Here is a 22,422-nt window from a genome sequence, read left to right as displayed (position 1 = left end):
ATTTTTCCCAAAATACCACTTTTCAGCCATCTTGGGGCCTAGTTTGCTGCGGGTTTGAGCTTTTTGGTGTTGGTTTTATTTAGGTTCGAGCCCAGTTCGAACCTGATCGTACTCGCATGGCAAAAAAATAACTTTGCATTAACCAAGTTCGAACTGGACCAGAATCGCAGACCAATTCAAACTTTTTTTGGTCCAGGGGTTGGGTGCGGGGAGGGGGAGGTACCATGGTAACTTAGACTATTATTTATGAACATTACAACGATGAATGTAACCCTAACAATATTAATATGACATGCATCACCCATATTATGAATTTGCTCATAGAGGCATGGCGCCATCTTTAGATGGTTTGGCATTATTTTGCAGATGGAAAAAAAAGATAATTTGCTCAACTTGATTAACAACTCATAAGAAGGGGAAAAAATGCTTGATGACAAGGAATTTGGAGAAGGGCAAATTGTGATGTCCCTTTTCCACAAATGTTTAATAAATAAATAGATGATTATAAAATAATTATAACTACAAAATAAGCAAAATAAATTAAAACATTCAAAAGAATTGATAATATAAGATGTAATGTGATAAGAGCCCTGATTATAGACAGTTCAAGAGTAAAGGAGAATTGGATTGGCATAACCCTTCTTGTGTAGAAAAGACATTTGCCATTACTAAAACTATTATATATAATAGCATAAAGCAATTTCAAATGATTTCATCATAAATTTGAAATATATAAAATTCAAATATCATCATAACATAAATCTATAAAATACTATTATATATATTAATAAAATATATATCAAACAACAAATGAAAATTACAAATCAACATACACACACACACACACACACACACACACACACACACTTGTAATACACAGACAACGGAGTTAAATAAAACATAAGAATAAGAGGTTATTTAGATGTGTATGTTATTTATCCCTTATTTTGCTTATTACATAAGGGAAACTGAAATAGGGACCTTCAAGCATAACCAATCAAAGGGCTCAAATTAGATTGACACTAACTAAGATGAAGGGGATGCCAATGCTGAACCTAAGTCATTTTCCATGATGTATACTTTAATGGATCTCTTTCTATGTGATGTTCTTTCCTTTAATTGTTGTGTTAATGATTATTTGATTATAAATTGATCAAGTGAGATGCAAGTAACAAAACACACATATGGCAACCAAATACTTGAAAAGACCAGATCTGATACATCAAATTATGCACTATGAAATGACAAATGGGAGCCAAACTCACCTTGAGGATCAAAGGATTGATTACTTCAAATCTGTGAATCAAGTAGCAGACAGTGACTAAAACTGAAACAGGTCAGGATTCAGGACCTGAAAACTGATATTTCACAAATCTGAAAATTTGAAGGCCTTTGGACAGGGATGACCTCGTCCTTGACCTGAGCTACACAAAAAATTGAGATCTAGAGCTCCACATGCAACTTGAAACCCTAGTTATGAGATCTATGTTTATTGTGCTGAAAACTTGTAAATTTGCACTGTCATGCAAAAAAGGGGTATTTAGTTGGGGAGATGGGCTTGCCTTGGTCATATCTTGGTTGAGAAACCAACCCTAAAATTATAAATCATGAAAAATAAAGACAAATGTAAGTATTCACCTTGGTTATCAAATCTTCATCGATATATTCAGATCTCCTATCCACAGAGATGCATGAATGCTTGCATGATAAAGTAGGATGTAGTATGTTTCCACAAATACAATAGATCTACAAGTGCCAAATCATAGATCCATGAATGTAAGTGAGCACTTCAATGCTTAAAGGATTGAACACTTAAATGCTTGTTGAAAGCTTGCTTGAGTGGATGATGACTTGAATGGATCATGCTCTTGATGAATGTTCCTAGACAACAATGGATAGCTTGTGTATGTAGTGGATGATGATGGATTGCTTACATATAGAATGGATGGCCAAATGAAGCGAGTAAGCCTCCTTTTATAGCGATTTCAAAATCAAAATCGAAAGGGTCAATTTCATTGAGTGGGATAGACAATTGAAAAACCCAAAATTGGCTTGGGATCCTAGGCAAAACACCACGGGACCTCATCTCTTAATAGGGGGTTAGGGATAAGCTCGTCCCTTACTTGGGGATAAGGGATGACCTAAACCCTAACTTTGGTGTACGCATCGAGATCTCAGGGATGGAAAAAGAACGATAAAAAATAGGCATAAACTCAGAGAAAGGCAGCATTTTGAAAATAATTGCATTCATGGACTTACAAAATCATTAAAGGGATGCATAGAAGGTCTTACAAAGCAAGTGTACACTTTTAAAGATGGTACAATACAAAAATTTAAATATAAATAACATATATCACATGATATTTATTAATTACAGCTAAATTGGGCCCATGAAAAATTGTTACTAATATTGGAGTTGTGACCATTGAAGGGGGAAGTCGCTTCTCTACCACATGGATATCGATGAGTAAAGTTAACACTAAGGCGGGGTTTCATTGAGCCTTAAAAATAAAAATCAACATTTGAATATCCAATCAACCATAGATACATTAATACAATCAACAACTAACATTGAATCAGGATTTGATATATAGTTTAATTAGCAAACACATCCTATAAGAAAAGCGAATCAAAAAATAAGAAATACATAAAATTTACTTCAAATGGAAGAGGAGAAAAGAAACGAATGTTGTCAAAACAATTAATATTCAGTAACAAAATATTATATTAAGGATGCGAAATCCTTACGTGTAGTATATTTATATATTATATATTACTTATATGTCACTAAGAATGAAATCAGTATATGTATAGTGGGGTATAGAGCATACCATACCCTATACCATAGGGGATTTAGAGCATAGGCTGCCATATATAGTGGGGTATTCATTATGTTCCACATCCGCATTACAATGGGCCTAATATGCTCCTCACATGAACCCAAATTAAGATCCTTAGCTGCGATTGTTTTTTATCTTCCCAAACATATTGTCAAATATCTCATATATCTCTCCAAGACTAGGAGAGCCTATATCAGCATATTTAATAACATCTATACTAGAGGAGGTGACAAGACAGAGATATCTACAAAATGCAAATAAACAATTTGAAAGAATCATATAATCAGAATTAGAAATTTTAATTATATTATAAAAATCAGCAATCTAAAGGCTAACATTGAATATTAATTTTTAAAATAAAATCAACAACTAACTTCATTGTGGCCCACTATCTTCAAGGATCTTTAGCTTGATTGATCTTCCTTTAGCAGAGCTAGAATTAGACCATTGGGTCCACTCTAGGTTCACCACCATCAATTGTAGAGCCTCATGAACCTCAAACATTCTCTCCATCTAGATGTAGTAAGTGGCGTAACTACAATATGAATAATTTTGAATGACTAGAAAATTAAAATGCATGTAACAATGATGTAAATAATTATATAACAAAGTTAATAAAATGAAGTAATTCAAATTGGCATAGCTTAACTCCAGCTGGTTTGAGGAACTCCTTTGAGAAGAACCTATTCTCGGGAATATGCCGACTCACTGAACCTATTCACTGCACTTTCCGATGAATTTAGTTGTAGAATGTAGCCAATCTTTTGATCTGCTTAAATCTTTCTTTGTATTGCACTGCCTATTTTTGCCCATAGAAAAGAGAAATTGTTGTGTAGAAAAGGGTTTGCCTCAGTCAAATCCTAGCCTTGGAATCAAACTTGAAATAGAGATGAAATATGAAAGTAAAGTGTCCTAAGGTATAGGAGAGGCTAGATTTGAGAATAAAAGTGTCTTATACTGTGATGATGCATTTGCTCTTTGAATGTGATCAAGGTGTTCATGCAATAGCACAACTCCTCAAAAACCTAAAGGAAAATCATAAACCACATGCATGCATGAATGTTGCCACAATGAAGAATATGGTGTTTTGAAATGCCTTGAATGCTTGAATGCAGATGGATGCTTGCTTGATTTGATGTCTTGTCCTCATATGTAGATAGTGGTTGTGTATGTGTTGATGATGGATATTCGATGGATGCTATCTGATGTTTGTTCTATGTTCTTTGTTCATTCTGTGAGAGTATGTATTCAATGGAAGATGAAGTGTTGTCTTTCCTTACCGTTACTGCCCAGTATTATGGATATCATATGCAAAGCCTGTTTGAAATTAGAGAAAGTCTCATTTTTGTTATGCGGAATAATCTTTATGATACCTTCATTCAGTGCTGCAGATTTTTAATATACTTTGGTAACTGTCACTGCCCAACATTCCTATTCCATGCGGAATCCATCGAGCTTCTCTTTTTTGGCTTACATGGTATAAGGCATCGCTGGAGTTTCCAGTTGTCACTCTTGTATTTGCCGACGTGTCAATTTTTTGTAACGCCAATGTTTCTGATCTTTTATTGAGGAAAATATTTTTATTATGTTGCTCAGGTGGAGAGAAGTTGGGTTGAGAGAGTATTGGGTGTTTGATCACTTTGCTGCATACATATTGTCATAGCTGAAGCATGAGTAAAATTTTCTGTACCAAGTGCATCTTATGATATAGTATTTGTATGTATGTGATCTGTGAAAAAGAAGAATTGAGTGACTAAGATATTCTTATAATTGTTTGTATCCGTGAGATACTTGAAGAACTTTTACATTCTATATCTGCATAGCTGAAATGATTGAACTTCAAATGTTGCTGATTGATTGATTGTTTGGTATCAACAATAAGAAGTTGAGTTTTGTGTATTTATTTCATCTTTCTATGAAGGGGTCTATATTTTGCAGGATTTGGTTTATCACCATCGAGTAGACGGTTTTCCTAGGATAACTTATTGTGTTGTTTGTTGTTGTGTGTTTCTGTTTGTCAGATTCATGTATACTGGTTCAAAACATTAAAATGGTATTAGAGCCAAGTTTAATTTAAGATCCAAAACTAGAAGAAATAAAGAGGTTCAATGAATGCATGGATGTGGGCTGATTTGGTAAATAGTATTATCCATGTTTGTGGTGAGCAGCCTTGGATTGGAAGTTTCCTCCAGGTTGAATTGAGCCTAGTTTTCATTGTAAAACAGGTGAAGTGTAGGATGGCAGAACTGCGTGGATTTTCAGTTGGTGTTTGCAGTTTCTCAAATGTGCTATTTTAGTAGAACATGTTTCGATATGCTTCTATTCCTGATGTCAAGTACTCTTGGCAGACATAAATCTTTTGAGCAAAGGCTTCTTCTGTTCAATGTGTTTACGAAGGATTTCTAATAAATTTGAGTGCTAAGATGATCAGCTCATCACAAATTGGAGTTGTTCCAGGGAAAATTTATTCATTTCTAGGATCAACATTTCTAATTTCATTGGGGGTATATTGATCTTGCAAAGTGGGCAACCATGATTGAAGGTCGTCTCATTTTGGGTTTAAGTTTGTTTGGTTGGTGACCCTCTCCAATGCAGTTTCAATTATATGTTAATTGCTTGTAGCTTGCATTGGTTTGGTATCTGAGAAATATCTGGTGCAACATACATAGGCTCCCTTGGATCTGGAGATAGAGCTGAGTGATCGATGTGCAGCTGGCAAATATGCATTCCTGTTGAATGATCTTTGTGAGGAAGTTTAGGCAATAAAGAGATATGTATTTGAATATTGATCATGAATTTCATATTGTTAATTCATGTTATAATATTGAGTAGAGTCAATCATGTATTCTTCTTAGCATTGATTTTTATATTTCTCTTCAGGATAGTTTGATTCTATGAACTTCTACTAATCTCTCTACATATGTTTCTAAGACAGATTGAGAAGGAATGGGATGATGAGAGACTAATTGCAAAGTCATGTAGGCTGTAGAAATGAACATGGGGCATGCTTGCATCCTTTGAACTGAATTGGTGACACGTAACATCATTTAAGAGGAAGAACGTGTATATTTTTTCGTTGTGATTTGTTTCTTCGAAGAGGAAGAAATGAGATTTCTAGGGCCAAATTGAGAGTGCCAAGTCCTTCGTAGAGGATCAGCAAGATTAAGTAGCATTATGTCCTCTAAAACTCATTGTTTGGTCAAACATTGGAGCCAATTTCCTAGTAATGTGATTAATCAGAGCTATGAGAATGCTGCCCCTGTTGAGAGGGAGTTTCAGTTTTTAGATGATCTTTTATGTGCTTTAATGAGTTCTCTCTATGAGGGAGAAGTTCGAGGTGCAATCCTTTGTTAATAAGTTCTTCTCTGTGAGGGAGAAGTTGGAGGTGCAATCAGTTGTTAATGAGTTCTTTTTCGTGAGGGAGAAGTTTGAGGTGCAATCTCTTGTTAACGAGTTCTTCTCTGCAGGGAGAAGTTTGAAGTGCAATCCCTTGCTAATGCATTCTTCCATGCGAGAGAAGTTTGAGGTGAAAGCCCTTGTTCCACCCTCTAGGAGTAGCTATGTTGGACCTAATGGAGCCCTATTTTTTTTGCAAAAAAGTAGGGTCTCCATTCATGAGATCATGTTGGAGAGCCATGATGGGATTGTTAGAATATCCATTACCGATGTCATAACTATGAAGCCAAACTCACTATTCGAATGATGTGGAGATTATTTTCAAATTGTCAAACAAATCAAGATGATATGAATATAAATGGCAATATTACTAGTGGCAAAAGTGAATAAAGAATCTGCAGCATACATGCTGTATACATAGAAATAATGATACATGGATACACTTAGCCAATGGGTAGATATACTGCAAGGTATAAGAGTCACATAAATATTTAAGGTAAAATATAAAAGTCATGATATGGGAGATGTGATTCACTCAGTTAAGAAAATAATGAAGGTGGTCAAAGGATTGTGTTTAACAGAAATAAATAACAATCATATAATTAGGTCATAGAGATGATATGGAACATCAACATATATATGCAGCAACACATATTTGGGCAAAATTACCTTGGCAGTATTAATTCTGAAGTCTGATGAAGAAACAAACTAATACAAAGACTAACATATATCTTTGCCATGGATAAAAATCTGAAGGAGACACTTTGGAAGATTCAGAAATAATGAAGTAGAGACTGTTTGTTGCAGTAACAGTGACAAAACAAATAATGCATTGCAGAATTTCTTGCAGGCGAAGAAATGAGATTTATTATGGACTGTTTCAGCTCCTTGCAGTGGAGGTGTTTAATAGAGTGAAATCAATGGCCACGGAATATACAGCACTAGACATGGGTAGAAGAGAGTGACGTGTGAACAAAAAGCTTGAATCCCTCATTAGTGTTGAAACCTAAGCACAGTTCATGAATCATTGACAAAATATGATTTTTGAGATATAAGTTTAGAGCAAAATCTCATATGGGGAATGCAAGTGTCCAAGCCCATTCGCGACATCTCTATAAATTGGTGTTTTGACTACAGCTATTACAAGTGATGTGACAACTCCAATGTTTGATGTGGAGTGTTGGAAAGAATCGGGATTCACGACTATGCCATCAACGAGAAGCATATCGAATGACTTGGTTGATTTCATTAAGCCAGCCATGTGAGTGACAAAGATAATCTCATTTGCACAAGGGTTCTGAGTTTATTATCGCCATCATAGGAAGGTCGCATCTGAAGACATGAGAATAAGGGAGTTCCTGTCGTGTTTCTACAGATGAGGGCAAAAATGGAAGATTGCACCACATTCGCTCTTGAAACAACCAAAGTAATGATTATGGTTTTCTAATCTCTGTGGAAGCAAAGAATTTGAAGACAAAAGTTGCGTGGAGGACCAGAAACAAAGGGCCATTCAATATCGAGAACCACTAGATTGGAATGAATTGAAATTATCATCGGTTCCAGTATGCGTCAATGGTGAAGTCCAAGATAGGAGCAATTTCTCGTAAAAGAATTAGTAATAATGTTTTAACCTATGGTATAAATTAATCAAAAGTTGAATAAATGAGAAAGGTATGATATGATATGATATGATAGATTTTAATGACGTCCACGAGACTAAAGTAGTCTATGGGACCCATGTAATCACCCTCCCGAGTCAGGAGCGGAACTAGTCAGTTGTAAAGTTTTGGTTAATTTGTCTCTCCTTTGAAGTTTGGTAATCAAATCCGCTGCTCTCTTCACTTGATCTTCCTCGAATAAATAGTTGAAGTCCTTGTTCTGCAGTATTTTTGTATAACCAGATCCGATGTCATTGTAAGCCAGGCACTCCTTGACAAAGTGCTGCTCTGTCTCAACTGTTCCCATATTACAAAATAAACATGTTTTGTCTGCACACTCTTCCTTTGGAACTTGCCACCGACCAGTTTCACATCGCAGCTGATGTGAACTAGTTCTAAGTTGTGCCATCAACATTTTTGCTTTCTAGTTAATAGGTGCTCTTAAATAGGCCTTTTCATCATGACTAGAAGTGGGATTAAATTCTTTAATGTAATAAGATTTTTTCCGCTCTATGTGTCTTGTCCACAGAATATTGCAGAATTTTTCATTGACAAACTTCTTTATTTCTGTAATGTTATCCGAGCAAGTTTGGATGTTGATATCCCATTTTCGCATCCATTTGTCATTTTGCTTCATCCATGTGCTTTTCCGCCTCACAAGTTTTTCCTCTATGATCAACTTGGGCCAACGATGTGTTTCCAAACCTTGGGTTTTTTTTAAATAGCTTATCATCCGGACCAAAGCAACGACTTCTAATGGAAAGGAACCCACCTCCGCCAAAGGGATCTCATACGAAACTGTGGTCTTGACTTTAAGATTGCATGTGATGAAGTGTTTTTGAATTCTTTCTACTTGCCGCCATTTCTGTTCAGACATACTACCTCCCTACACTTCACATCCGTATAGAATAATCGGAGTGACTAGCAAACCAAAAAGAGTTTTCATGGTCGTCCAATCCCATAATTTTGCGTTCCTGCACTTGTTTTGTAAAGAGTATAACGCCTTCCAGCCCCCTTGGATCCTTTTTGATCTGCAAGTATCCCAATTGAGTTTGTTATGAAAATCGATGCCCAAGTATTTGTACTCTTCCACAATCTCAAGTGAGCTATTTTCAAACAAAAACTCGTCTTGTATGCCCCTATTCTTCTTCAGGGAGATCATAATTTTGGTTTTGCTAGTGTTAACTTGCATTCTTACTTCATGACAAAAATTTTCTAGTGCTGTCAAGTGCTCTTTCAAACCTTTAGATATTCTAGCAAGAATTATGAGATCATCTGCATATAAGAGCAATCTTATCACAAAGTGGGCCAGCTGCACCCCCTCACCATTGGTCTTGTTTATCCACTCTTCTAACTTGTCAATATAGAGCCCGAATAATGTTGGAGATAGCGGACACCCTTGCTTAACTCCGATGTTGCTGTCAAAATTTTATGATAGCCCTTCTTTCGTTCTGATTTTAGCTTTGACCTGCTCATATAATCTGTAAACTGCTGACCTAAGTTCTTTAGGAACTTCCAACTCTTCCATTCTATCCCATAATTTATTACGTGACACTGTGTTGAATGCTTTTTAAAAGTCCACGAAACAACAAAAAGCCTCGTTCCCCGGAGTGTCCCAAACTTTCTCAATCAAGTGTCTAAGAGTGATGCCGTGATCTATATTATAGTGTTTCGATCCAAAGCCTGCTTGCCCTTTTGCACGTTTGCCTTCTGTTTCAACCTAGTTGCTGATTTTTTGTTCTACCAAGCTGCCAAATAACTTGCCAAATAGTGGATTGATCATGATGGTTCGGTAATTAGAAGGTTTGTTTATATCTCCACTTTTGTGGAGTGGGATCACCACACTTGTCCATTTTACAGGGAAACCTTCTCTATTGACACTGTTGAAAATTTTAGTGATGTGTGGTGTGAGGGTTTCAGCACCCCATTTTAAGTATTCAGCTTGAAGCCCATCTATATCTTGCGCTTTACCAGTAGCTAACCTCCTTATGCCTTGAATAATATCCTTCTCGCTGAATAACTCCCCTGTAGTCTCTGTTTCCATGGTTCTACGTTCTCCTAGATCACACTCGTAGAGAGTCTTGGTATATTCCAGCTATTTGGTTCCTGTTATGTTGTTCTCTATCTGAGTTTATCTCTGCTGAAGCTCTTTCCAAAACTTTCTGGGGCTGTTTTTACCAAGATTAATCAACTCGATTCTTCTCTTGTTTACATACTCTTCTTTCTTCTTTTTAATCAACTGATCATACTCCTTTCTACTTTCTCTATTTATGTTTTTTTTCCAATTTCTTTCTGCTGTTTTGCATTCCTCATCAAACCACGGATTGGTCGGAAAAGTGTTCTTGGCTTCTCTTGTGGCCCTAGATCTCTTACACTCCTCCAGTGCTTTAATGATAGTAAGAACAAGATTATCCTTGTCTATGAAATGTTGTTAATTAGACTCGGGATGGTTTCCCGGAACCCTATACAGCCGCAAAAGAGAGTTTTGGAAAGTAGCATGGTTTTCTTGTGTCATTAAAACTTTGCCAATCGGAATCATCTTCCTCTTTTGTAAAGGTTTTGGGACAATATGTTGATCTTTAAAGTGAGTGGCCACCCTTATCAAGATGGGGTTATGATCATATTTTAGCTCCATCGAGCAATCCTCTATCTCAAAGTTAATTATCTTTGCGACATATTCTTGCGAGCATATTACATAATCAACAACACTTTGTCCATTGTATCTTTTGCATGTGATTACACCTGATTTAGGCCATTTTTCCAAACCATTACATATGACCATGTTATATAGGCAGCATAAGCCTAGTAATTCAGCACCAAAATGATTAATCTTTCCCATGCTATCTTGTGAAGATCTTTTCCATTTTTTTGTCCCTTCTTCTTCAAGCCAAACTGGGTCTCTGCTTTCATTGTAACTCTCCTTGAGATTGAGAGTTTGGTTGTTTGCTGTTCTAGCATTGAAATCCCCTATTATCATTATTTCCCCTAAAGAGCTAAAGGCTGCTATGTCTTTTTTGTGTGCAGCGAACGGGTCTTCTCGATCCAGTCTATGCTTTTTATACATTTTTGAGCCTTTTGGGGCGAAGTAACAGACATCCACCCTTGTAGAAATCTGATTCTCTATTATTTTTATCCAAATATACTGCTTGTTAACATCTTCTTTCTTTAAATTTACAAATCTGCTCCAAGTTTCTTTTATTAGAACGGTGATGCCTTCAGGCCCCTTACCATTATCTATCTTCTCATTCCACAGTGATACCTTCTTATACTCTTCAAAATCTTGAACCCTACATCCATCATGCTCATGAGTCTTGGTAAGCATAATGATGTGATTATCTTTAGCTATTGGCCCTAACCCAGGTCCTCTTGTCCAAGGATAACCTCTACAATTCCAGTTAACTATAGTTAAATGTTCCTGGGTGGGCCCGAGTTCTTATTTATTGCGTGTGATTTTGTTGCTGATTTGGGCTTTGCCATTTTGTAGCCACGCCCACTTGCCGTTTTCTCTTGCTGTTTTCACTTTTTCCCATTCCTTCCTCTTTTCTTCTTGCTGAGTTACGGTGAGGTCATCATCGAGATATATGTGTGTGCCTCTAAGAAACTTCCTCTTGCTGAAAATGTTGTTTTTATCTCCTATATTCCTCATTGTCACTCTAACATGTCTGTCTTTGCCTCCTCTAATCCATTTTCCAATTCTTTGTGCTTGTATGGTTGTTCCATGCTAGTCTAATTGGTCTTTAAAGAAGTCTTTAACTAAATCCGTTGTTTTCTCTTGTTCTCCATAGTCTCGTAGCCCTTTGATGACGATATTTGCTGCTTTCTCATTTATTTCTTTTTCCTCTCTAATCTGTCTCCGAACTTGTTTTTCTATGTTGTCAATAGGAGTGTTTGCTGGTCCCTTTACTATGTTAGCCCATGATCTAACTTCTTCGGTTTGTTCTCTGAGTCGATTCTCTTTTATTTCCATATTGGCAATGGCATCTTGTATATTTCTCATTTGCGGGTTTTTGTCTCCTTCTGTAGCCTCTCTTCCCGTAGTACTTGCTGTTGTCCTCTTTGCTCCTACTTCTTTCTTTAACAATATTAATTCATACTCTCCTTTTTCCATATTAAATTGCAATTTTTGAATTTGTTCTCTAAGTGACTTGACCTCCGCTGCCAATTTCCAGTTATCCTCAGTAACTCTTTTCATTGGGATACTTTCTATTTGGCTCCTCTCTTCAAGTGCCCACACCCTTTCCTTCATAGCTACCAAATCGTTCACAAAGATGTTTGGATACCACGCCATAGGTGTCCTTGTGGGGCTGTAATTATTTGGCAGCTCATCTTCCACTGTGTCTATCACCTGAGAATTATCTGTCTTCCCTTTACCGTTAATATCTCTGATATTATCAAACCGCTTAATTGTTTCAGAGATTTCAGTCGGCCTCAGATTTATTTCTCCCTCCCTTGCGCTGTCCGAGGTATGTGGAATTGGTTTCAGAAGTAAAGCTGCTAACTTCCCTCTTTTTGCATTTTTAAACTTTCGTATCTTTCTCCGCCTAATTATTCTTTTATATTGCTTGGCATTCACATAGGTGTAGTTTCCTCTTGTGGGTGGTCCACTGGCTTGTGAGAAGCTCAAAGTGTTTGTGGGTAAATTACCATTTGTCCCTCCAAGATTGAATGAACTCGCGTGTCCGGTTGAGGGTCCTAGAAGAATGAGGAAGCTCCCTTGATTGCACTTGATGATGCTGTTGTGCATTAAACTATCCCCGTATGTCAGGACCAAGCCACTGTTACCAGAGATGTCATTGTGTTTCGTAGCTTCTCCCAGATTAGTTTGTTGTTCTGCTGTTACAGGTGCCCTGACTATTAGATTCTCTGTCACCCTGTTATTGTCAGATCTTGTGTTTTGCAAGGTGGACCCACCTAGTTCTGGCTGTGCCTCTGTTAGCTTTGGTTGATCAATCAATGATACTTGTACAAGTATCTTCTCTGCAGATGTTTCTGTGATTTCCTCGTTTGTTCCTTCCATGAGGACCATACCGTACCCACTGGTGCCTTGTTATAGATTCTTTATGTTATTTTACTGTTGTAAATTTACCAAAGCCAGGAGAAGTAATAAAGGAAGCCTGAACAGGTGCAGACTGAAATGTAGGAGGTAAGAATAAGGGAAAAGGTGTACCTGGGATCTACGTGTCTGCCTATTGGAGTGTCTTCAAATGGAACTGGACTGGAGCCCATTGAAAGAGAGGAACACCATAGCAGACAAAATCATCATTTGGAAAAGTCATGTCCCCCTATTTTCAAATAATATGACACTTCACTTTGAAAAGTCATGTCCCCCTATTTTCAAATAATATGACACTTCACTTTGAAAAGTCATGTCCCCCTATGTGAACAAATATAAATAAGGAAGAATTTATTTCCCAAAGATAGAATGGAAGATACAAGTCATTGTAATATGCGAACACTTTATATTCTCTAAAAAGAAGCATTTTTTATATTTATATATTTTTGTAAGAAGGAATAAGGGCTAAATATGGCTTCATAATGTAAATTCCATTATTTTATTTTTAAAATAAAATAAAATGTCTTTTGTCTATTTTTGAATGGCGTGGAGATTTAAACTACAGGCAAATCGTCCTTTGTAAATATTTTCTGTATACAATTTAAATGTTAGATAAATGGACATGATCATGTAGCATTTTAAATTTGATCATCGCAAATGTTGTGAAATAAATAACTGTTTCCGCATCTGTGTCTAGTTTGTCTCCCTGCCAGAGGAGTTAAAGTTCAATTTGGACTAATTTAAAATTGCATATACATTTGATCTGTCGCATCTCGATTATTTAATTGTTGGCAGTTAAAGTGTGTAAAACATTATAAAGTTGTATGTGAAAATTCACTGAAGTTGACTCTATTGCTTGGATGAGTAGAGGCACTAGTCTTTTTATTGTTGAAGTCAGAAAATCTATATATTCCTTTTGCAAGCATCAAATTCATTATTAAAAAACTTTATACAAAACATTCAATTATCAAATACTCAGCATCCAGTTTCATTCTGATCGAGTTCAAGGACCTTGCCAGCCAAGGAACTCGCAAAGTTCAAATTTGCTATAGAAAACCCTTGAATTGAGTAGTTAGTGTTCAAGGTGAAGGTCTACCCGCTTGGGCGTCATGGAGCCCAAAGTGCAGAGGAATCTAAGTGATTTCCGTTCGTTGGCCAAAATTTGATTGAGAGATCTTACCGGAGAAGTGGTAGGCTCTTGGATTTCCAATCTGCGGTTTTGGGAACCAACAGGACCCACCCTCTGGGAGTAGCCATGGTGGAAGTCATGTGTGAGAGTCATGACTTAGGTATTCTACTTTCACTCTTTGGGAGTAGCCATGGTGAATGTCATGCTGAGATGTCAATATTATGTTGAGGAAATCTGTGATGAAATTTTGTTATTGACACTTTTTGGTTGCAGCTTCGTATACTTGTCATGTTAAGAGATGGCAAGATTCACGAATGATCTCTCACTTGCTAAAAGGGGGTGTAAGTGTTTGTAGCTGCGTGAGAGATCATTCTCACCTGTGTGATCAGCTAAGGCTTTTCAGAGTATTTTCACTTACTGAAGTCAGCTTTTCTTGATTCAATGGAAGATGAAGTGATTTCCTTCCTTACTGTCACTCCCCAGTATTATGGATATCATATGCAATGTTTGTTTGAGATTAAAGAAAGTCTCTTTTCCTGTTGTATGCAGTAATCTTTATGTTACCTTCATTCAGCACTGCAGATTTTTTGGATACTTTGGCAACCATTACCATCCAACATTTGTATTTCATGCAGAGTCCACTGAGTTTCTCTTTGTTGGCTCACGTTGTATAAGGCATCGCTGGAGTTTCCGATCATCACTCTTTCTGCTGACGATTCAATGTTTGTAACGACAATGTCTCTATTCCTTTATTGAGAAAAAAGACCTTTATTATGCCGTTCAGTTGGAGAGAAGTTGGGGTGAGAGAGAGTATTGGGTGTTTGATCAATTTGCTGCATAGATATTGTTGTGTCTGATGTATGAGTAAAATCTTCTGTATCAATTGCATCTTGTGGTGTAATATTGTATGTATGCGATCTGTGAAAAAGCAGATTTGCATGAGTGATTTATTCTCTTTATTGTTTGCATCTGTGAGATACTTGAAGAACTTATATATTTACTGTATAGCTGAAGTGATTGAGCTTCATATGCTACTGATGGATTGATTGTTTGGTATCAACAATCAGAAGTTAGAGTTCTGTTAATTTGGTTTAGCTTTCTCTAAAAGGATCTATGTTTTGTGGGGCTGGATTTTCATCCTCAAGTAGGAGGGTTTTCTTTGGTTAACTAATTGTGTCATTTGTTATTGTGTGTCTGTTATTGTTTATTGCATTCCTATATTCTGGTTCAAAGCATTAACACGATTTGGAAATAAAGTGCCAAAAAGATGTGTGGAATTGAGTTGGATTGCCTGAAATTAATGCGGGAGGCCATTCAAGCTAAAATGGGGCTTAAGTGAGCAAGAAATTGGATATTTATGCAAAGAATGATACGACATATGCCTTTCCAAATCTATTCTCGTTTAAATTTTAACAATATCTGTATAACATTTAACAATGAACTTATTTTATGTTGCTCTTTGAGATGCAATCTTAATCATATTTAATTTGTTTTTCGATGTTGTTCCTCTTCATTTTAAGTGATTATTATTATGTTGCTTTTTCTTCAGTAGTACGTTAATATTCTGGATGAGCATATTGATTGTAATTATAACAAGCAATGTGAGTTAATTTAAAGGTTCTTCTCAATTTCACTGTCATCATGTTCATATCACCAAATATCTTATATGATTTGACAATGCAGTCAGCCCTGGTTGGAAGAACTTTTCCTTTCTGATTGTTGTGGTGTAAGCTCAGGATATACAGGTGAGAATTGCTTGCAGTTCTGTGCTTTATGCGTCACTTCTCTTGAATAATAAGCATATGCATATTTTTTCCTAATCCATGTTTCAGTTTGCTAGAAATAACTAATTAATTATTAAGTGATTTCTTTCAGGTATGACATATGGCAAAATGTTTTGTGGGGTTCAGTTTGTTTGTGCAAAAAACATAGAAAATGATAAAAGATGTGTATTTGTAGCCAAAAAAGAAAATTTTACTTCAAAATATGACATAGCATTATATGGTAAACAAAACCAACCAAAGCATTTAAAGAACTTATGTAATGTCATTTTTGTCAAACTTTAATGGCATGATAGATATTCATTTTTCAAAATTAAAATAATAAAGTCAGCAATTGATGCCATATAGGTTTTAAAAAAATCATCTTTATCATCATTTGACATTACATGGTGTAGGTAGATTAGAAGAAGTGGGAGAGGTAATGGCACACAACTATCTCATTTGCATAGTACTGTATGACATGCGCATCTAGAAGGAGTGCTTTGATTGATTTTTAATTGTATGCAAAAATAGTTGACATGATAATGGAGAAGCTCATTTATTCTTAATGACATACCTTTTTAAATTGATGGCTTATCACAATCATTTCTCAAGATTGAACTTTGTATGTTAATGTTAACACACTTACATATATAGACAATTTCTTAAGTTGGAGACTTGGACCATATAGAAACCCTCGAGTGCTACAATAGGGTGAATGGCAATTTCCTTATGCATTTAATACAAGGGATGGAAGATCAGATACATATAATGATTTTAGAAAAGGCTACAGCTGTCCTATTAGATCAGGCTATTTGGTACATCCAATTTCTAACCTTTAGTTACATTTGGCAATATGTTGCTACACTATCCAAGTGATAAAAGTGGTATCAATGGAGTATCTTTGTCAAATTTCTAAGGTGTATTTCCTCTTGAGAGAAAGAATAGGGCCTGGAGTAGGCTTCCTAATTCAATTGGGAAAATGTGCATAATGATGGCCACTTAAAAGTTTGTCAGCAAAAACTGATGAGATTCAATTTTTAAACCATTCTGTGAAAAACACATGGATGACAGAGAAGGAACTATGCAAGAAATGTTGGGTATCAAGCACATGTATGTCTATAAAATTGAGGATTTTTGGGCTAATTGTGTGGATGAGCTCAAGGTAAGAAGGGATTTTAGTGTATTGATAGTTTGCTAATTTGTAGAGATTAAGAGTTTTCAATGACGAAGCTGATATTTTATCATGATAATTAATAAAATAAAAGTAGATTACCAACCTTTGGTAAATTAGTTAAATATGGAGATTTCTTTCAATCAAAAAATGGCAAATATAGTTCTGAAGTGTAGGAGAATCTTCTTAAGTTCAGAGATGATAAGGAAGTCAATTGTTTTAAAAGATTAGCTACGATTCCTAGCTAGAGGTGAATGTGTTTCCTCCACAAAGGAAAAGAAAAGGAAAAATGAAGAGGGTAATCTGGATATACTAGTTCAAAAGAGGGAAATTTGTGGGTGATTGCCAAGAAGAGCAAAGAGGTTAAGATTTTGCCTCAAAATACGCATTTCAAGTTTCCTGCCTAACCTTCCCTTTTTAAGAAGTTAAGATTTTGTCAGAAACATGCTTTGGAGATGTCCTGCCTAACCTATTCTTGGTTAGAGAGGTTAGTGTTTTGCCTCCAAATATGGATTTTGGATTTCCCACATAACTTCCTTATATCTTGGATGTTCATATTTTGATTGCCAAAACATATTTTCAAGGCTTTCTTTAACCTGCCGCACCTTTTGACGTGAGCATTGGATTTCAAAAATTTGAAATGAATGGTAGAGCTAGAGATAAACCAGAGGCATCTGGATCATAAAATCATTTAAAAGGCGACAAATTGCGGGCTCTTTTAAAACTTGAAATTTAACACACTTGAATTTTCTCGGGCTGAATAAGATACAATTTCAGCATAATCTGGTGTTTAGGAAACCAGGGCAAAAATTGGCTCTATTTGGGGACTAGGACTTACAAGGATGAAGTTCGAACCCTGAATAATTAGAACAATGCTTTATCAAAGGGCTATAGAGTTAACAAAAGGAAACAATGAAGGGGAATAACCAGAGAAACAAACAAACCAAAAATGGGGCATATGATAAAAGCTCCTAACTATAATATGTACATGGTAGGAAACCCCTACCTCGAAGAGACTCAAAGTATAATCATGCAAATCCCTTCACTTGCTGAGAAAAATAAATACCATGACATGCTAACAGGTGGCAACTGTCAAGTTCATGTGGACTCAAAATAATCTCGTTCTTTGAGTTCCAATTCTGAGATCACTAGCATGCTCCACATCTCTGGACAAGGGAATGTATCTAAATAACCATGCCTAATAAAAAATTTCTGACTATAGAATCAACTTTGCTTCCGGTCTCATGTCATTGATGATTTCTTCTTGAATGAGTTGTAGTATAAGGTTCTTAGGCTTTTGGATGCAATTATGATCTTCTCCTTTATTTGTCAAGCCCTCTATTTGGATTTTTGGTGATCGTTCATCATGAAGCACTAGAATTGTTTGTGATACTAGGCACTCTTTTTCTCCCATGGGCATGATTGTTGGTGAACCCTTTATATAATGATTCCAATCTGAATGCACTGCCCTGTCAGACCAAATTTTCTGATGATGCATTTCTTCCTCTTGTCCCACTCGAACATCCATTATATCATATTCATAAGAAGGAACGATCACCTTTTCCATCTTCACATCTTCTAATTAGTCCATCTGACCAGGAGCATTGATCATAGGCTGGCATTCATCCAAAGGAAATTATTTTTTAATAGAGCATCACCATCAAAACCTTTATCTTCACATTTTTCAATCATATTGTCACAATACATTTCCTGAAGGCTCAATATTTTTGTAGTGTGAGATGCCATCACAATGCTTTCTTCTGATTCCTGTGAATGAGACAATAAACTATGAATTCCCCTATTTGATCCAATCGCCTTGCCATCTTCTAATGTCAATTGCAAGGTCATTTGTCAATGGCAATGTTTGCAAGGATATTCCTCTATTAGAAAATCTATTGTTCAAAATATCAAGACAATGATAAGGACTAATGTATTCATGGAACCAATCAATCCTTTGAATACCTTTCAACATTTTTATATTAATACTTTCCTTATCAGACTGTCATAAAGTGGTTTTTCCCAACTTCTCCACTCTACAAGCAATTCTTATGTCATCCATATTATCACTTCCTTTGTGCAAAATATTTCTTTTAGTGTTATGATCAGTAGCTTCTAACCTTTCCAATGGAAAACTCTTTACTAACTTAGGACTATAAACAACTTTTCTAATACTGTCCTCATTTTTCATCACATCCTCATGAACCTCATCACTTAGTAATGCATAAGAAGAAGAGACATATAAGTTCATACTTTGAATTTCATCCCCATGCATTTCCTCGTCAATGACCAACGATGGATGAATGGGAACATCTTGTCCACACAGGAAGTCATCATCTGAAGCATTGAGGAACCAAGAAGGAATAAAAACTATTTCAGATTCATCATGAAGCATATCTTCTTTGTTTTTAGGTTGAGGTTGCATGTATGTCCTCTTCAAGTTCACTAGTATCAGACTGATCAAAACGTTCTTCCGACACATTTATGTCACTTTCTTCTTCCTTAGACACCATTTCTTGATGAGATAGAATCCATGTCTTCTTTCATGCATGCAGATTTTGATGGTTCCTTTCTAACATTTTGATCAGGAGACTTTTTGTTATCAAGAAAATAATTCTCACACTGGTCTTCCTTCTCAAGTTCTTGCAATATTTGAAGTAGAGAAGGATGTACTTTTTCAAGATCAAGGCGTGCATTGCCATAGAAGCTTTTTAAAAACTCAACTTGATCAGGATCATTGGATGAATGATTCTGTTGAGTGACATGTGCAGGTATTGGGTTTCTTTCTTGATCACCATTATGCAACCTCGATTCACATGAATCATTTTTCTGAACAAAGTTTTCTTTATGTCCACATGTGGAACTTCTTTCTAACGATGATTTTGGCTTGTGAGAGAAAAACCGATATAATCAGTTTTCTTCCTGGCTTGAAACAATATAATCAGCTTTTTTGCTTTTTGAAGTCTGTTTATAAGCTTTTATATTGGAATTGTCTTTGCTTGACTTTCTTAAATTCTTCCTAGCCAACTTGCACTCCCCATCAAACCAGGCATTAATGGGAAAACAACAAGTTTCATACTTTCTCTTCTTGGCCCTTTTACACTTTGAGAGAGCCCCATGAATCAGATTATTTAACTTGTGACTGTTGATACCATTCTTAAAAGCAGCCTTTTCCTTATATGGTCTCTTAAGCGCAACCCTGAATGTAATGTCATTACCCCGAGTTAAAAGAAATCTGCCCTGCGGCAGCGGCTGTTGAAAGAGCTTTGTTTCCTCCACGAAATGCTCTTTATCTGCCCACAAAACACTAATATAAAAAGGCTTATGATAAGAATTCAAGTCCCAAATGTGGTCCCCAATTGTAACTCCCTCGATTTTCTCATACATATTTTGGCGAACATAAAATGTAGTCAACCATGCTGGTCCCATTATAAGTGTTCCAAGTGAAAAAACCAGACTTTGCCCACTTATCTAATCCATTGCAAGTAATTAGACCAAAAGTGCCACATATCCTAATCAGCTCATCCCCAAAATGATTGCAGCCCTTAGTGTCCTACAAGATTCTCTTCCACTGCTGCTTTGAATCCTTCGTGAGCCAAATAGGATCATAATTACCATTATTGCTGATAATAGTAGCTTTCACATTTTCCATCCTAGCATTAAAATCCTCGACAAGGAGAACATAACCTTGGTGCGAGAACACAACAGCATCCTTCTTTAACGCTGCAAAAGGATCTTTATCGTCTAAACGTTAGAGTTTATAAATCTTTGAGAGTTGAGGTGCAATGTAACATGCTGCAATCCTAATCATGTTGCTATTTTCCGATATCTTGAACTAGATAAATGGCTTATTGGTATCTTCAATCTCCAACTGAATGATACACTCAACTTTTTCTTCTGCAAAAACCACGATACCATGATAACCCTGGGCCTTACCATTACCAGCCACTTCATTCCACACTGCAAACTTCAGATATCCCTCAAATAGAAGAGTTTTACAGCCTTCAAGTTCATGAGTCTCCATTAGACAAATAATATCTGTACCTTCTGCAATGATTCCTAGCCCAGGGCCCCCTCTCCAAGGATACCCTCTGTAATTCAAACATACTAAACTTAAGGAAACTCTGGTAGAGCCTAATTGCTATTTTCTTTGCCCTGAAAGATTCAGCGGAGTCTTCAAACCTATTTGATTGTGTTAATGTTGCAGCATAGGTGTGGCTTAAAGAGTTTTCTGCCCAACCATTATTGCTTGCTGTGCCAAATTTGAATGCTGTCCAAAATGAGCAATAACAGCTCTGCCTTGGAACAACCTGATGGAGCCCTAATTTTTGCAAATTAAGGCCTCCATGTACACACTCCCTATTGTAACCATTTCGTGCTAGGGATTTGCAGCATAGATCTATATCTTGATTGGACATATGTTATACAAACTTCAAATATTTGTTCACTTCAGGACATGTGATTACAACTATTCCATAAGCAGTTGTTTTTATGCAGGAAGGTTGAACATAAGACACTAACTGGCCTTTTTGAGATTGAGAAGGAAAGGATGTAGACATGGAAAAGGAAAGGATGATGTTTACCGCATAGGTTAATTAAGAATTGCACACAGATAACGAACACGAACAGTAGAATTCCGTAGATTATTATTCGCATATGCCAGAACATTACATTATGCTTCCATTATAAGATGAATACAATGCTTCCGGAAGGGGTTATAAATACTTTCCGAAGAACTTTCCTGAAGGAGTCCGTCGGCTGCATACAACATGTCGCTACATAACAAAAACCTTTCCGAAGGGACCCGTCAGCTGATACACAATTTTTTTTTTGAAGGGACCCATCGGCTACATAACAAGAACCTTTCCGAAGGGACCCGTCGGCTGATACACAATTTCCTTTTCGAAGGGACCCGTCGGCTGATACACAATTTCTACCGACGACATCATCCCCCCCAAAAAGAAAAGTCGTCTCCTGACGACTACAGAACAAAACTCAAACAACTAATACAACAATATTGATCGGCCACATCACTTTCACATTCATTCCATTGCATCTATAGCCTTTGCTAACACAATACTGACTCCTCAAGCTGACCTTGATAGCCACTTGTGCTTCTTTCTCTGCTTCCAACTCCTCGGTACCTTGAGCCAAGTGTCGCTGCACTGTCTCCAACTAGATGATCAGCTCCTCCTGAGCTCTCTACGCATCCACCAAGACAGTCTCACGGCCAACACCTACTCTCAGTGCCTCTGGTACACAGACAGTCCATGTTTGCAGCAGCTCCAAGTCTTCTCAACTGGTTAGACTCCCACGATTGATATCCGCAACGATTGGGGGTCCAGGGGGCAACACCCATGACGGGGTCAAGGGGCAGCGCGTCGCGGGGTCTTGGGGCAATGCCCCAGGTGCACT

At 36.7% G+C, this 22,422-nt stretch overlaps 1 protein-coding gene across 1 annotated transcript in view; it reads left to right on the top strand.

Moving 5' to 3' along the window:
- LOC149527837 (guanylyl cyclase 1) overlaps positions 1–22,422 on the top strand; it is a 247,302-nt gene that overhangs the window by 128,073 nt on the left and 96,807 nt on the right. Inside the window, exon 7 of the mRNA XM_089812105.1 lies at positions 15,760–15,821. Coding sequence (XP_089668231.1) covers positions 15,760–15,821 — 62 coding nt within the window. The remainder of the gene's footprint in view (positions 1–15,759; positions 15,822–22,422) is intronic.

This window comes from Cupressus sempervirens, unplaced genomic scaffold (assembly GCF_028749045.1).
Source record: "Cupressus sempervirens isolate cs-2001-9-10 unplaced genomic scaffold, ASM2874904v1 CseChr00s100002_03, whole genome shotgun sequence".
Taxonomy (NCBI): Eukaryota; Viridiplantae; Streptophyta; class Pinopsida; order Cupressales; family Cupressaceae; genus Cupressus; species Cupressus sempervirens.
This window is presented reverse-complemented; position numbering and strand designations above follow the sequence as displayed.